Below are 16,974 nucleotides of genomic sequence, written 5' to 3'. Positions count from 1 at the left end.
ATATTCTACACCAACAAGTTTACTTGGTCCCACAGTTAAAATCTGAATGAGAGTAAAAAACCAAGCCAGGATAATATTTCAGGATTATAGATAAAGAGTAGCAATTGATATTTAATTCTTTATTTTCTTTCCAAAGATGCTTCAGATATAAATCTGGGGCCCCATCTGTCTTCACACTGTTATTCAGTATTTGTTGGTCTTTTACAGCTCATGGACACATGAAAATCCTCACCACCCCCAACGATTCCAATACCATCACTGGCTTCATGCTCTTGGGCTTCCCTTGCTCCAGGGAGGGTCAGATCCTCCTGTTAGTGCTCTTCTCTGTTGTCTACCTCCTGACTCTTATCGGGAACGGTTTTATCATCTGTGGTGTGCACTGGGATCAGAGACTCCACACTCCCATGTACATCCTTCTCAGCAACTTCTCCTTCCTGGAGATCTGGTATGTCACCTCCACTGTCCCCAACATGTTGGCCAACTTCCTCTCTGAGACCAAAGCTATGTCCTTCTCTGGGTGCTTTCTGCAGTTTTATTTCTTTTTCTCCCTGGGATCTACAGAATGCTTTTTCTTGGCGGTTATGGCGTTTGATCGTTATCTTGCAATCTGCCAGCCTCTACACTATCCAACCATTATGACTGGACGTCTCTGCACCAATCTTGTGGTCAATTGCTGGGTATTTGGTTTCCTCTGGTTCTTGATTCCTATTATCATCATCTCCCAGATGTCCTTCTGTGGATCCAGGATAATTGACCACTTCCTATGTGACCCAGGTCCTCTTCTAGCACTCATTTGCAAAAGATCTCCTGTGATGGAGCTTGTCTTCTCCACCTTAAATTTTCTGCCCCTTGTTATTCTCTTTTCCTTCATCGTGGGGTCCTACGCTCTGATCCTAAGCACTGTACTAAAGGTCCCCTCAGCAGCTGGACAAAGAAAAGCCTTCTCCACCTGTGGGTCTCATCTGGCTGTGGTTTCACTTTTCTATGGCTCCGTACTGGTCATGTATGGGACTCCAACATCTGAGCATGAAGCTGGAATGCAGAAAATTGTGACCCTGTTTTATTCTGTTGTGACCCCTCTCCTTAACCCTGTGATATACAGTCTTAGGAACAAAGATATGAAAAGAGCCCTGCAGAAATTTCTGAAAATATAAAGAAGAGTGCTAATCAAAAAGACTCTTGAGCAATATTAAACTCATATGTAACCTCTTTCTTGAATTAAAAAAAGAAAAACAGGTGTCATTCATATAATTGTTCATCCTAGTATTGATCCAAAACATTAACCACCCATAAGTCAGTTTCTATTGTCTATTTCTTCTCTTGGTTTTTGATCATTTAGTCCTGTTTGTTAGCACACCTCAAATTTTTTTTTTTAGAATGTAGTACATCGTGCTTAAAAAATTCTGTAGACATTGGGTGTAGTAACCGAACTAAGAAAAGGTTATCTTTTAGCAGGTGGATAGAGTAGGTGCAGATAGTTTTAATCCCATTTAAAAGTAATTTTTATGTGTTTTAAAGATGGTCTATGTCAGTTTTTATCTTACTCCTGGGATACATTCCTTAGTCAGGAACATGGCCTTCATGAGATCTCAACTGAAGCCTGGACCGTGTACCAAGGCCACTTCTAGTGTGCCCAGACTCGTATTTCTGTACTTCTTGCACCCTGTGTCTCCTGAAATCTCTGCTTATCTCTTTAGACTCTCAGTTTCTGCTTTCTACTAGATTTCTTGAAGCCTCATCTTGCATATGAGCATCTCCAAAAAGGCGCAGACTGAAACCCATTGAGTTGATTTTGACTCACAGCAATCCTATAGGACAGAGTAGAACCGCCCCATAGGAGTGGTTGGGGGATTCAAACTGTCAGCCTTGTGGTTATCTGCCAAGCATTTATCTGCTAGCCACCAGAGCTCCACAAACAGTTGAAAAACCAAACCCTTTGCCATTGAGTCTATTCCAAGGCATAGGCACCCCATTAAAAATGAAAAACAAACAGAAAAACCCAAACCCATTGCCTTCGAGTCAATTCTAACTCTTAGCAACTCTATAGGACAGGGTAGAACTGCCTCATAAGGTTTCCAAGGAGCAGGTGTTGGATTTGAATTGCTGACCTTTGCTTAGCAGCTGAGCTCATAACCAGGGCTCCAGGAATCCCAAAATGCATTGAAGGAAGGTTTCATCAAATTCTGGGTGTCCCTTCTCTGTGGTCAGCCTCTCTCAAGAATATGTTTCTCAAACGCTTGCTGCTTTTTAGGCAGTTGCAATCTTCAAATCTTCTATCTCCTCGGTTCAGTAAAACCACTGCTTTCTACTCAGATTTTATTTCTCCATCTCCCAAACCCCAGTCTCTTCCCCATGCCTCCACATCTCCATATTCCCCTCACCTAGTGAATTGTCAGAGCCCTGGTGGCATAGTTAAAAGCTCTGCTTGCTAACCAAAAGCTTGGCAGTTTGAATCCACCAGCTGCTTTTTGGAAACCCTATGGGACAATTCTACTCTGTCCTATCATGTTGCTATGAGTTGGAATCCACTCCACGGCAATGGGTTGGGTTTTTTCTTTTTTTTTTTTTTACTTGTCAAACATCCTGGGATGGGGGTGTGGGAGGTGAATGGAACACACTTCCTTGCTTTTGCCTGCTTCCTGGAGTTGTAGTCCCTGAAGTTTTACCTGTGTAGATTGCTCTCCAATCCATTCAAATGATTGCTTGTATTTTGTCCAGGTTTTATAGTTTGTCAGAAGGGTTAATTGCTAAGCTGCTAAATCATGATCATAACCAGGAAAAATATGTTAAAAAAATCAAGACAAAATTGAATTTATACCTGAAAACTTCGTGTTTGCTTTTACATTAGAAAATCAATCTGTGTAATTAATCACTTTAACAAAAGAGTATAAACATTATATCTTGTCAAAACATACAGCAAAACACTATTAAAATTCAATATCACCCATTTTAAAATATTTTTTTTTTTTAGTAAAATAGGGATAAAAGAATTACTTCTTAACTGATAAGGAGGTTTTATTCAAAAAAATAAGGCTACATTAAATACACTTAATGTTTTTTAATTTGAAAGTTTTTCTCTTTGAGATTGAAAAGGAGACAAGGATGCTCATTGTAAACAGTTGTGTTTAAAATTGTACTTGAGGTGCAATTGCCAGTGCAATTAGGCAGGAAAAACAAAGTTACAAGGAGTGGAAAGTTGGGATATAAAATTGAAAAAATTGTATACATTTGTGTGTAATATCTAAAAGAAATTATTATGGTATAATTGTATATGTATAATATCCAACATAATCTCCCATGAAAATGTCACGTTTAATGAGTGAATTTTTAAAAATTATTGAATATGAGTCAATATACAAATATTAATTTTATTTCTATATACCAGCCACAAAAGCTATAAAATATTTTAATGATACCACTTATAATGGCATCAAAAAATTATCAAATGCCAAAAATTAAATCTAACAAAAGATGTACAAGGTCTCATGACAGAAAAAAAAAATTGAAGATTTACGTAAATGTTGGTTGTATTATTTCATGAATTGAAACTTTTTTTTTTTATTATTGTGAAAGTATCAGTTCTCTCCAAATTGCTCTATGGATTTAACAATACCCCAACCAAAATTCCATCAGTTATTTTTAGGAAAATTAACAAGCTAGTCCTAATTTTAATTGAAATAATCATGAATGGAGAATGGGCAAATAAATTGGAGTATATTCAAACAATGTAATACTATATAGCTATAAAAAAAATACTGAAGAAAAAGAAGAGAAGGGAAAGAGAAATCCGAAAGAAACGAAGAAAAAATATATAGGTAGATGACTTATATTTCCAGACATCAAGACTTATTACAAAGATAATGACATTGTGACATCAGGGCAAAGGCAAGGAAATAGGCCAATGGAACCAGTTAGCAAGTTGAATAAAAGACCAACAGATATAAAGTCACTTGGTTTATGACAAAAGTGACATTGCAGTGCAGTTACAAAGGATTGCTCTGGAAGTGAAAAGGAATGAACTCCAGGGAGGAGAAATATGTGAATAAATAAAAAACAACCGACTGTTTATACAATAATTATAATAGCTTGTGGAATTTATAACATGTTTTTTTTTTAGAAATAAAACATATGAATAAATAGGTTTAAACCACTGTTACCATCTTAAATTGTTCAGGAAGTGGTAAAAGTATTAATTTAAGGTATACCAAAACCAAACCTAAACCCATTGCCCTCCAGTCAATTGCAACTAATAGCGACACCTATAGGACCGAGTAGAACTGTCCTATAGGGTTTCCAAGGAGCACCTGGTGGATGTGAACGGATGACCTTTTCATTAGCAGCCTTAACACTTAAGCACTCTATCACCAGGGCTCTAATTTAATGTATAGACTGTAATAAATTAAGGATGCATATTATAATTTCTAGAATAATTATCCAAGACTGTATAACTAAAAAGCTAGCAGAGGAAAAACGAAATAATAAAATTACTTGGATAATCCAAATAAGAAAGAAGGAATGAAGGAACAAAGAACAAATAGGACAAATAGAAAAAAAATACCTATCAGTAATTAAAGCCTGGAAGTAAAAATTTATAGTTGTCAATTGTGTGAAGAAAACACACCCTCAGAGAATATAAACAATATACATTTTTAGCATTTTATAAACTTCACAGTGAAAAAGACTTTTCCTGGAAACAAAAAGTAGTTCTCTGTAAACCCATACAGACATCTCACCATTGCCTTTTTAACACACTCTTCCTGCCTTCGCTCTAGAGGCCAATTTACCCTAAAATTTATGAAGACTATGGATGGAAGAAAGGATGCTATGCCAAGGACTCTGGAGCACAAATAATCCCAAGGAGGGACTGAAGGCTTCACAGAAATCTGTAAGATACAACTTTAATTGCACCCCTTGAGAATCTCAACAACACTCTCTTCTGCTTTTTTCTCCTGCCCCCGTTTTTGAAATTGCCTCATGAGTTCTTACCTCAGTGTTTCCATCAACTCTGAAGCAAAAGTAACGCCCAGGTTAACTTTGTTATTTCCTTGGATTTGGAATAAAATCCAAGTGTGCACTAGTGATCAGGAGATGTTTCAAGCCTGAGACCTCTGGGTTTTGATTCAATGTAAGAGATTGAAAACCATCAGTGAGGGTACCCAGACACAAAGTTTGTTCCCAGCTGTGTCCACACTTAGTTCTATCGTGAGGGGTAAGTAACTTTTCTCCCTATTTAGCCTAGGCTGGATTTTTCCTGAGACATCCTCTTGGACACTAGCTCCACTGGAATCACCTTTCACTGTTAATATAGTTTTGCAAAGTTTTGTGGGTTTTATATTTCTGGATATGTGATTTCATCCACAGTAAACTGCATTGCCAGTAATATAATAATCAGGTATATTATAATAAGCTGCTGACTGAGAACCCAGTTACTCAGACATTCCTCAGCTTAACGCTCCCTTAAACTTTCTTGCCTCATGAGTTACAAAGGAATGCCTCATTTTGCAGAAAATTGATAAATCTCATAATTTGATATTAGAAGGCTGTTCAGTGTGGTACATAACTCACCTTCTACAGTGTCAATACCCCAGTTAATGCAATGCCCTTCCTTTAATCATTTATTTTCTGTGTATTGAATTGTGAACATTAATGTGTTTTCATATCTTCTTCCTTATGTCATATCCAGCTGTATGTTTTTGAGTGCCAGAATGTTCAAGAAGATTAGTAAAATAAATCTGAGCAATGGAGAGAGCTGCCTGTGGCTTTGTTACATGATACATTCGAACAGGGTAGCTTCTTAATCCAATCTGTTAAATTCACTTAAATTTATTTTTTGGTATTTAGGTAAGTGATTTTTAAACTAAGTGATTATGTTAAACATTTTTATCCCAATTGCATTGTAATCACGTTTGTTTGTAGCACTATTATTTAGATTCTAACAGCTACTTTTTTTTTTTTTTTTTTTTTAGTTCCTCATATATTCCAAGCACTGTGCTAGGCAGTGCTCAATTCTGTTTTCACAAGAGTTCTGCAAGGTAGGTGTTAACTTGCCCAGGATCACACAGTAGGTCATACAGTACTTGAACCCAAATCAATCTGATTTTTTAAATTTTCCTTTAAGTATGTGACATACCAGGGCTGCTGAGTTCCGTGTTACTGGATTGAATCAGATAAGGAGCCCTGGTGGTGCAATGGTTAAGAGCTCACCTGCTAACCAAAAGGTTGGCAGTTTGAATCCAACAGCTGCTCCTTGGAGACTCTATGGGGCAGTTCTACTCTGTCCTATAGGGTTGCTGTGAGCTGGAATTGACTCAACGGTAATGGATTTAAAAAAAATAATAATAATTTTTTTTTTTATTGAGTTAATCAGTTGTGAACATGTCTCAGCTATGGTATGTCACCCCACAGATTGTCAGAGTGGGTTTCCTTTTCCCTTCTCTCCAAATCACATGCTTTCTTCCTAAAACGGAACTCTTCATCCTGCCTGTAAAGCAGCCCATTTTTCTTTCTAGGTTATATGTGTGGCTGCTGTGCTCCACTACTGAACCATCCAAACAAGCAGAGCGCACTTACATTGATCTCCTATGTGCTCAAGACAGATTTGAGGAACATTCGGGAGGGAAAATCAACAGGATTTGGTAATTAATTGCACATGGGAGGAGACAGAATTAGAAGGTGCCTTGAATGATTGTCAAATTTCTGGCTTTAGTAAATGCTGAATGGATTGATGAATGGTGAGAAGAACCATTCACCAAGAAGCAAGTACAGAGGAAAAGCATTTAGCAAGATAAAGACAGAATAAGGAGAAGGACTGAGCAAAATGTCAATTACAGGGTTGAAAATAGAGTAAACGACTGGAGAGGCTTACATTTAGAGTGGACCCTAAAGGATGACAAAGATATGAGGCAAGGTGGGATTACTGTGCCACAAGGTGGGATTAGTGGCCCTGCTGACAAGTTTGGTCAGAGTCACACAAGATTCTGCCAAATGATGTTCAGATTGGAAACTCAGCAATGGCGATGTTCAGAAACTCTGCTTTTTGATGACAGGATAGCAAGTCTGAAATTCATTTATCCACTAATTCATTTAACTAATCCCTACTGTTCAGTAGAAACTGAGTCAACTGAGAATATAAAGATGAATTTAACATCATCCATAAATTATAGGGGCTTTCGGTCTAGAGTGAAAAACATAAACATATAATTTAGTCATTACATCATATGCTGTAGTGGATATATTATAACATGTATGGAAATATCACCCAGATGATCCTCAGTGGTCTGGGGTGCAGGCTTCAAACCTGTAGCTGACTGGTGACGGAGTGGCTCAATTCCACCTTTCAGGCAACTGGTAGCCTGCTTTTTAGGAACCCTGGTGGTGTAGTATTAAGGAGCTCTGCTGCTAACCAAAAGGTTGGCAGTTCAAATCCACCAGCTGCTCCTTGGAAACGCTGTGGGGCAGTTTTAGTCTGTCCTGTAGGGTCTCTATGAGTTGGAACTGACTCGACAGCACCTAACAACAACAACATGGAAATATAAAGGGAATTTTTCTTATATATAGTAGGGTTTTGTCTCACTGCTTTCAGTATATGATAGGTATCAAAAGATATCTAACATATTCATCATCAAAAACTAGGGCACTCTACATTGACTTATCTAATCATTAAATAAATTCATTTTATAGGTCAAGCATAAATCTACCACTAGGGGTTAATTCAATTTATAGAAGATAATGCAGTGATTGAATTAATGATGTAGAGCCATATATTTTTACATGGAAAGAAGACTAAAAAGCATTAAGTTAAAAAAAAAGGTTATAAAACTATGTATTTTGAAAATCTTAATTTAGTGTTTTTTAAAAAATAGACGAACACGATACTCCATAGAGATAAAATTGTTTTCTCCAGGGAGACGATTTCTCATTTCTCTTTGTTTCCATATTTTTTTTATGTTCTTAATTATTAAAAAGACCGATTCTATTTTAGAAAAGTAAATTTTAAATACTGTGGTGTTAATTAAAATCACAAGGCATAAGTGCTTTAGATTATTTTAAATTTTGTACCAAATAATATATTTTTTTTAATGTAATAGGATTTATTTTTTAGAGCAGTTTTAGGTTGACAGAAAAATTGTGCTAAAAGTACAGAGAGTTCCCATACATATACTCTCCAACCATTTCCTCTATTATTAATATCTTTTAAAAATTTTTATACAAAATAATATTAACAAACATCCTTGCATTTCAAAAAGGCTTGTTGAATATTTTTTACGTATATGTTTTGTGTACCACCAACCTGAAAGAAAAGAAAATATCATGAGTGCTCAGCAAGAAGAAATAATTTTTAGCAACATTTAGAGATATGTTATGTTTGCTTATTAGTTTGTTTGATTTTTTGATAAATGATCTTTCTGAGTTTATTAAGATTCTGAGTTTCCTGCATGCGGGATTACAGTCAGAAATATGGAAACCTATCTTGTGCAATATCTGGATAGCACAAGAATGATTACTTTTAAGTACCCAAACCATGTATTTTGAGAAAAATTGTTTCAAATGGGATTTATGGTAAAATTATTTAAAACACTGTATTTGTTTAGGGTAGCATAGACTCAATTGATAAGTTACAGGGGTGTAAAATAAAAGCTTGAAGTAAAGAAAATTAAAGGAATGTTTGAGATAACCATTAGCTCTATACTCTCCAGGAAAACATTACTATGACCTTTCCTCTTGGCTTCTGTGTTAAGGCTTGTAATTCACTAATACTTTACAAGAGAAAATTATTCTGATGTTAACAACACAGAGAAACAAGTGATTAATGGACATTCACAGTACCAGGTTATCTGAGAAGTGTGTCAAGTACTTTTCTTTGGGTGAGACATGTCAAAAAACATAGTCATTCTACTCCTAATAAAAGGTAACTTAGACTAAGAGTGGTGCTATCAAAATAAATAACTTTGGGTGTGAAAAAGAAACAGAAACTGATAGTAACTTGGCTGCCCTTCAAAGAGGTGAGAGAGGGTGATGTTTCTAAGTTGTCAAAATTTCAAAGGGGAGAGAGAATTTTTTAAAAATCTAACTCATTGATAAAGAAAATCCATAAAATATAAACCTATTGCTGTGAACCCAATTTTATTGAAATTTAGAATCACTAGGATCATCGGCCAGTGGTTTTTAAGGGAGAGTCAGAGGGTGGACTATTCCAAACTAATTCCCAAATGGCCAAAATATGTGCCGTGCATTGGCTTCCTACACATTTGTCAGGAAACAAACAACTTGTATAATGGTGTTCTCTGTCTTCTCTGCAGACCTGGGATTCAGTAAACAATTCAGTGAACAATTCAGTAAAAAGCACTGTGACTGAATTTGTCCTTCTAGGCTTCCCTGGTGGCCAGGAGATGCAAATTTTCCTCTTCTTACTGTTCTTTGGGGTCTATATATTTACCATGATGGGAAATGGCACCATTATCTGTGCTGTGAGGTGGAACCAATGACTCCACATCCCAATGTATATTCTCTTGGGGAACTTTGCTTTCCTTGAAAACTGGTACATTACCTCCACTGTGCCTAGTATGCTGGCCAATTTCCTCTCAGAGACAAAAAACATCTCTTTTGTTGGCTGTTTCCTGCAGTTCTATTTTTTTACTCCCCTTGCTACAACTGAAATATATCTCCTCTGTGTCATGGCATATGACCGGTACCTTGCCATCTGCCACCCATTGCACTACCCAACCATCATGACCCTACGACTCTGCTATCACTTGATGTTTCTTTGCTGGGTGTTTGGGTTCCTTAGTTACTCAGTCTCCATGGTGCAACTCTCCCAATTATCTTTCTGTGGGCCCAGCATTGTTGATCACTTTGTGTGTGACATGGACCCACTGATGTCTCTGTCCTGTGCCCCAGCTCCTATTACTGAGATTGTCTTCCATATCCTGAGCTCCCTCATTATCTTCCTCACCCTTCTATACATCCTTGGCTCTTATACCCTTTTACTGATAGCTGTGTTAAAAGTTCCTTCAGCAGCTGGCCGGCGAAAGGCCTTTTCCACCTGTGGATCACATCTGACAGTGGTGTGTCTATTCTTTGGGGCCCTCTTGGCAATGTATGTGAGTCCCACATCTGAAAACCTAGCTGAACTTCAGAAGATTATTACTTTGTTCTTTCTGTGGTCACTCCCTTCTTAAATCCTCTGATTTACAGCTTATTTAACAAGGAGATGAAGGCTGCATTGAAGAAAGTCTCGAGGATAGAATGAGCATAATCTATGTGAGACCAAGCAGACCACTGTCCACACAAAAAGGATCACTTAAAAAAGACTTGATTTCAGCTGCCAATGCACACTTTAAAGAAAATATTTTCTTAGTGGGGCCCTTCATTGATTTATTCTTCAGCTAACCAGGAAGAGGTATATTATAATTGACTTAAATATAACAACTATATTTTCAACATGAGCAATCCCAGTAGATTTAAGGGCATTATATCTGTGGTATTTCTCAATGTGTTAGCTTTGATTACTGGGGGGATTGGGTGTAGAAGGTTGCAGAGCTGTTATCCCAGGTGGATCATCACTGGTGTACTCAAGGCATTTCATAACACAGTCTAATATTTTAAAAAATTAATTTGAAAGAAATTTTAATCCCTAATGACTACAGAACTAAAAGAGTTAGTAATAGAACAGCTTTCTAATTTCCTTGCTTCTTGATGGTTGAGAGTCTTCCAGACTAGGGACAAACTGAAAGTTCCATGCTTACATAAGTAGTAAACGTTTTAACATTAGAAAAAGTAGTAGTCATTCTTTCATTGGACAACAAATACTATTGGGCAACTAGTATGTTCCAGGCATTCTTCTAGGCACTAGAGAGACACTACAACCAAAATGGTCAAAAACCAATACCAACACGGAGCTTGCATTCTAGTTGCGGAGAGAGAAACAATAAATAAGTAAAATACATAGCATGTCAGAGAGAGATAAGTGCTATGGAGAAAGGGGAAAGAGGGTAGGGATCGTAGGAGAGAGGGCTGAAATTTTAAATAGGTTGGTCAGGGAAGGCCACCCTGAGGAGTCAAGACTTTTTAAGCAACAGCTTGAAGGAGATGAGGGACTGAGCCGTGTCGACAGCTGAGGGAAGAGTATTTCCTGCAGAAGCAAGTTCTCTACAAAATTCTGAGGCGGGAGTGCGTTCAAGTAACACCAAGGAGGTTGGTTTGGCAGTCGAGAGAATAAGGGAAAGACTACTAGACATCAAGTCAGAGAGTGACCAGGGAGGCAAATTGTTCAGGACCTTATAAGTCATTTTAAGAACTTTTATTCCTTCATGAGATGAGAAACCTTTGAAAAGTTTCAAGCAAAGTAGTAACATTATAATATTTAGATTATAAATTTTCACTCCTTGGATGTTTTGTTGATAGTAGGCTGTAGGTTGGAGGTTATGTGAGATTGAATCTGAGATGAAACCCACATAGGACCTTACGGATCCAATTTTACTATTATTTCTACTGTAAAAATGACTAAGTCCTAATCTCCAGCTAGCAAGATTAGATAAAATAGCAATTTTCATTGAAAATGAACATAATGTAATAATTTTACAATTCAAATCATTCTAGTTTGAGTCCACTAAATTTGCCCCATGAATCTTTGCTATTATGAAGGCCTACAAAGGGAAAATTTGTATGAACAAACCTTTCATGTATATATGACTCACATTCTACTCCTTAATACCTAAGTAATACATTTGATTAAAGAAACTCTCCTTCATGAGTTATATCTTTTTTTTACATCGTGTGATCCACATACATAGAGGTTTCTGATCATGATGAATCGTACTGTTAAAGCATCCTGGATAACTCTAACCAATAGCTTGTTGCTGTTAAGTTGATCCAACTCATGGCGACTCCATACTTTACACAGTAGAAATGCTCCATAGGGTTTTCTTAGCTGTAATCTATAATAAGCAGACCATCAGACCTTCCCTCCACGGTTCTGGTATTGGGTTTGAACCACCAAACTTTAGGTTAGTATTAAAAAACAAAACCCCAAACCCATTGCTGTCGAGTTGATTCCAACTCATAGTGACCTTCTAGGACAGAGTAGAACTGACCCATAGGGTTTCCAAGGAGTAGCTGGTGGATTGCAACTGCCAACCTTTTGGTTAGCAGCCAAGTTCTTAACCACTGCTCCATAGTAGCCAATCACAAACTGCTTGCACCACCCAGGGATCCAGGACTCTGACCTAGAAGTTGAGCAATTTTTCCTAAACAGTGTTCCTGCTATTCAAGAAACTGTCATTTAATAGAGGGTGAATCCAGGGACAGTAGCTTGTAAAAGTGAGATATAAATGTATAATGCAGTTGATTTTGCTTTTATAAAACAAAACAAAACAAAACAAAACAAAACTCCCTGTTCGAACAGTAGTTTGAATAGTGTTTAGACAGCAATGCAGTATGTGTAGGGAATCCCTTTTCTGTACAAATGGTTAACACACTTGTTTGGAGATCAGCTACAATGGAAAATGATATGGTGCTTCCTTAAAAGACTAGAAATACAAATACCATACAATCCAGCAATCCCATTCTTATGAACATACCCTAGAGAAAATAAAAGCCACCACTCAAATAGACATACAAACACCCATGTTTGTTGCATCATGATTTACAATAGCAAAATGATGGAAACAACTCAATTCCCATCAACAGATGAATGGATAAACAAATTATAGTACATACACACAATGGAACATTATACAATGAAATATCTCACAACATGGACCAATCTGGAGAGCATTATGCTCAGTGAAATAAGTCAATCACAAAAGGACAAATACTGTATGAGACCACTATTTTAAAAACTCAAGAAAGGTTTACACACAGAAAAAAACAGTCTTTGATGGTTAAGAGGAAGGGGAAAAAAAAACTAACCAGACTGTTGTTGTTAGGTGCGTTTAAGTCATTTCTGACTCAAAACAACCCTATGTGCCACAGATGGAAACACTGCCCGGTCCTGTGCCATGCTCACAATAGTTGTTATGGTTGAGCCCATTGTTCCAGCCACTGTGTCAATCCATTTGGTTGGGGGTCTTCCTCTTTTCCACTGACCCTCTACCAAGCGTGATGTCCTTCTCCAGGAACTGATCCCTCCTGTCAACATGTCCAAAGTATGTAAGACACTGTCTCGCCATCCTTGTTTCCAAGGAGCATTCTGGTTGTACTTTTTCCATGACAGATTTGTTTGTTCTTTTGGCAGTCCATGGTATATTCAATATTCTTCACCAATGCCACAACTCAAAGGCGTCAATTCTTTTTCGGTCTTCCTTATTCATTGTCCAGCTTTTACATGCATATGATGTGATTGAAAATACCATGGCTTGGGTCAGGCGCACCTTAGTCTTCAAAGTGACATCTTTGCTTTTCAACACTTTAAAGAGGTCCTTTGCAGCAGATTTGCCCGATGCAATGCCTGTTTTGATTTCTTGACTGCTGCTTCTAGGGGTGTTCATTGTGGATCCAAGTAAAATGAAATCCTTGACAACTTCTAACTTTTCTCTGTTTATCTTGATGTTGTTTATTGGTCCAGTTGTGAGGATTTTTGTTTTCTTTATGTTGAGGAGTAATCCATACTGAAGGCTGCGGTCTTTAATCTTCATCAGTAAGTGCTTCAAGTCCTCTTCGCTTTCAGTAAGCAAGGTTGTGTCATTTGCATAACGCAGGTTGTTAATGAGTCTTCCTCCAATCCTGATGCCCCATTCTTCTTCATAATAGTCCAGCTTCTCGGATTATTTGCTCAGCATACAGATTGAATAGGTTTAGTGAAAAGATACAACCCTGACACACACCTTTCCCGAGTTTGAATCAAGCAGTATTCCCTTGTTGTGTCTGAACAACTGTGTCTTGATCTATGTACAGATTCCTAGTGAGCACTATTAAGTGTTCTGGAATTCCCATACTCCACAATTTTATCCACAATTTGTTATGATCCAGTCAAATGCCTTTGTGTAATCAATAAAACACAGGTAAACATCCTTCTGGTATTTCCTGCTTTCAGCCAGGATCCATCTGATAAAAAAAGAAGCAATGATATCCCTGGTTCCACATCCTCTTCTGAATCTGGCCTGAATTTCTGGCAGTTCCCTGTTGATATTCAGCTGCAGCCACTTTTGAATGATCTTCAGCAAAATTTTGCTCTTGTGTGATATGAATGATATTGCTTGATAATTTCCACATTTGTTTGGATACCTTTCTTGGGAATAGGCATAAATATGGATCTCTTCCATGTAACCATCTTCCAAATTTGTTGGCATAGATGAATGAGCACTTGTAACGCTGCATTCATTTGTTGAAACATCTCAATTGGTATTCCGTCAATTCTTGGAGCCTTGTTTTTTGCCAACGCCTTCAGTGCAGCTTGGACTTCTTCCTTTGGTACCATCAGTTCCTGATCATATGCTGCCTCCTGAAATGGTTGAACATCGACCAAGAGCTAGATAGTAGACAGCTGCAAACTTTGATGAAGGAAAAGACAGTACACAATATACAGGAAATCATTACACCTTGACCAAGGAGAAGCCATAGAAGCTTCCTAGGCACATGAAAACACCCTGAGGAACTGAGTTACTGGGGCTGAGGGCTGGGAACCATGGTTTCGGGGGACATCTAGCTCAATAGGCATAACATAGTTAACATAGTTCATAAAGAAAATGTTCTACATTCAGCTTTTGTGAGTAGCGTCTGGGGTCTTAAAAGCTTGTGAGCAGCCATGTCTTGGTCCCATCCCATCCAGAGCAAGGGAGTATGGAGAAAACCAAAGACAAAGGAAATATTAGTCCAAAAGACTAATGGACCCCATGAACCACAGCCTCAACCAGCTTGAGCCCAGAACAACTAGCCGGTGCAAAGCTACCACCATCGACTGCTTTACAGGACTCACAATAAAGGGTGGAGAAAAATGCAGAACAAAATTCAAATTCACAGCAAAACAAAACAAACCAGGCTTACTGGTTTGACAGAGACTGGAGGGACCCCCTAAGACTATATAGGCCCCCAGACACCGTTTTAACTCAGAACTGAAGCCACTCCTGAAGTTCACCTTTCTGCCAAATATGACGCTGTTTTATAAAATAAACAGCACACATAAGGAAAGTGCTTCTAAGTTTAATTGTGTATACAAGACCAAAAGGGCAACACTCGCCTGAAAGCAAAGATGAGAAGGCAGTAAGGACAGGAAAAATGGATGGACAGAAACCACGAAAGACGGGAGTGTTGACACATCACAGGAATTGCAATCAGCGCCACAAATCAATTTGTGTAGGAATTGTTGAATGAGAAACTAATTTGCTCTGTAAACTTTCACCTAAAGCACACACACACAAAAAAAAGGAGTTAAGAATCCACCCAAAGTCATCTTGGAAGACACACCTACTCCCAAAAAAATCAGCCATTGAAAACCCTGTGGAGCAGAGCACAGATCTAAACTGAGACACATGGGGTCCTCATTGGTCAGAATTGACTCAATGGCAACTAGTTTGGATTTGGTTTCTACAATGTAGACTTGTTTTCCTCTTCTGTTTCTTTCACAGATTTTTCTAAAGTAATTTTTAAAAAGATTTTAAAAAGTTTTATTGCATTTTAGATGAAAGTATACAGCACAAATTAGTTTCTTATTCAAAAATTTAGGCACAAATTGTTTTGTGACATTGGTTGCAATCCCCACAATGTGTCAGCACTCTCCTTTCCCTTTCCACGCCATTCATCTCGTTTTCCTATCCCTTCCTCCCTTCACATCTTCTTTTGCCTGTTTAGTCTTGTATACTTGATTGAACCAAGAAGCACATTCCTCGCCTGTGTTATTGTTTTATAGGCCTGTCCAATCTTTGGCTGAAAAGTGGACTTTGGGAGTGGCTTCAGTTCTGAGTTAGCAGGGTGTCTGAGGGCCACATTCTTGGGGTTCCTCCAATCTCTGCCAGACCAGGAAGCCTGGTCTTTTGTTTTTTTTTTTATGAATTTGAATTTTGTTCTACATTTTTTTCCCACATTGTCTTGAACCCTCCATTGTGATCTCTGTCATAGTAGTTGGTGGTGGTAGCCAGGCACCATCTAGTTCCTCTGGGCTTAGGCTGGTGGAGGTTGTGGTTCACGTGGCCCATGAGTCCTTTGGACTGGTATTTCCCTTGTATCTTTGATTTTATTCATTTTCCTCTGCTCTGAACATGGTGGGACCAATAGATGTACTTTAGACAGTCACTGGCAAGCTCTGAAGACCCCAGTTGCTACTCACCACAGTTGGATATAGAACAATTTCTTTATGAACTATATTATATCAATTGAGCGTGATTCCAGACCTCAGCCCCAATAACTAGGTCCTTCAAATTGTTTGGATGTGTCTAGGAAGCTTCTATGACTTTGCCTTGGTCAAATGGAGCTGACTTCGCCTATAACATGTGCTGTCTTGTCCTTCTCCAGAGTTAACACTTTTGTATTACCTAGTTAGTGGTTTTTCCTCTCCACCCTTTCCCTTCCTCGCAACTGTCAAAGATTGCTTTTTTCTATGTGTAAAACTTTAGTTGGATTTTTATAATAGCGGTCTCATGCCATATTTGTCCTTTCATGGTTGACTTATTTCACTCAGCATAATGCCCTCCAGATTCATCCATGTTTTAGATGTTTTGAAGATTCGTCATTGTTGTTTATTTATGTGCAGTATTGCATTGTGTGTATGTACCATAATTTATCAATTCATCCATTGATGGGCACTTAGTTTGTGTTCATTTTTTTGCTATTGTGAATAATGCTGCAATGGACATAAGTGTGCACATGTGTATTTGTTTGATGACTCTTATTTCTCTAGGATATATTCCTAGGAGTGGGATTGCTGGATTGTGTGGTATTTCTATCTTTTAAGGAGGTGCCGTATCATTTTCAATAGTGGTTGTACCTTTTACGTTCCCACCAGCAGTGCATAAGAGTTCCAATCTCCATGAAACCCCTCCA

General features: G+C 37.9%; 1 protein-coding gene and 1 non-coding gene across 2 annotated transcripts; both read left to right on the top strand.

Annotated features, from left to right (window-relative positions):
• The first annotated feature begins 201 nt into the window (after positions 1 to 201).
• Positions 202 to 1,270, top strand: LOC100673842 (olfactory receptor 11G2-like). The gene has a single exon (XM_064291896.1). It carries the CDS (start codon positions 219 to 221, stop codon positions 1,152 to 1,154), a length of 936 nt encoding a protein of 311 aa, XP_064147966.1. The 5' UTR covers positions 202 to 218; the 3' UTR covers positions 1,155 to 1,270.
• Positions 1,271 to 7,256: 5,986 nt separating this feature from the next.
• On the top strand, positions 7,257 to 7,343 carry TRNASTOP-UCA (transfer RNA opal suppressor (anticodon UCA)). Its single transcript has one exon. It is a non-coding gene; the product is annotated as a tRNA-Sec (tRNA).
• The last annotated feature ends 9,631 nt before the right edge of the window (positions 7,344 to 16,974 follow it).

This window comes from Loxodonta africana, chromosome 10, assembly GCF_030014295.1.
Source record: "Loxodonta africana isolate mLoxAfr1 chromosome 10, mLoxAfr1.hap2, whole genome shotgun sequence".
Lineage (NCBI taxonomy): Eukaryota > Metazoa > Chordata > Mammalia > Proboscidea > Elephantidae > Loxodonta > Loxodonta africana.
The sequence above is the reverse complement of the archived record's forward strand: the minus strand, read 5'-3'. Positions and strand labels throughout refer to the sequence as shown.

What these genes read in the sequence shown, in the direction of transcription:
- LOC100673842 (XM_064291896.1), top strand. Translation starts at nt 219, where the DNA reads ATGAAAATCCTCACCACCCCCAACGATTCCAATACCATCACTGGCTTC.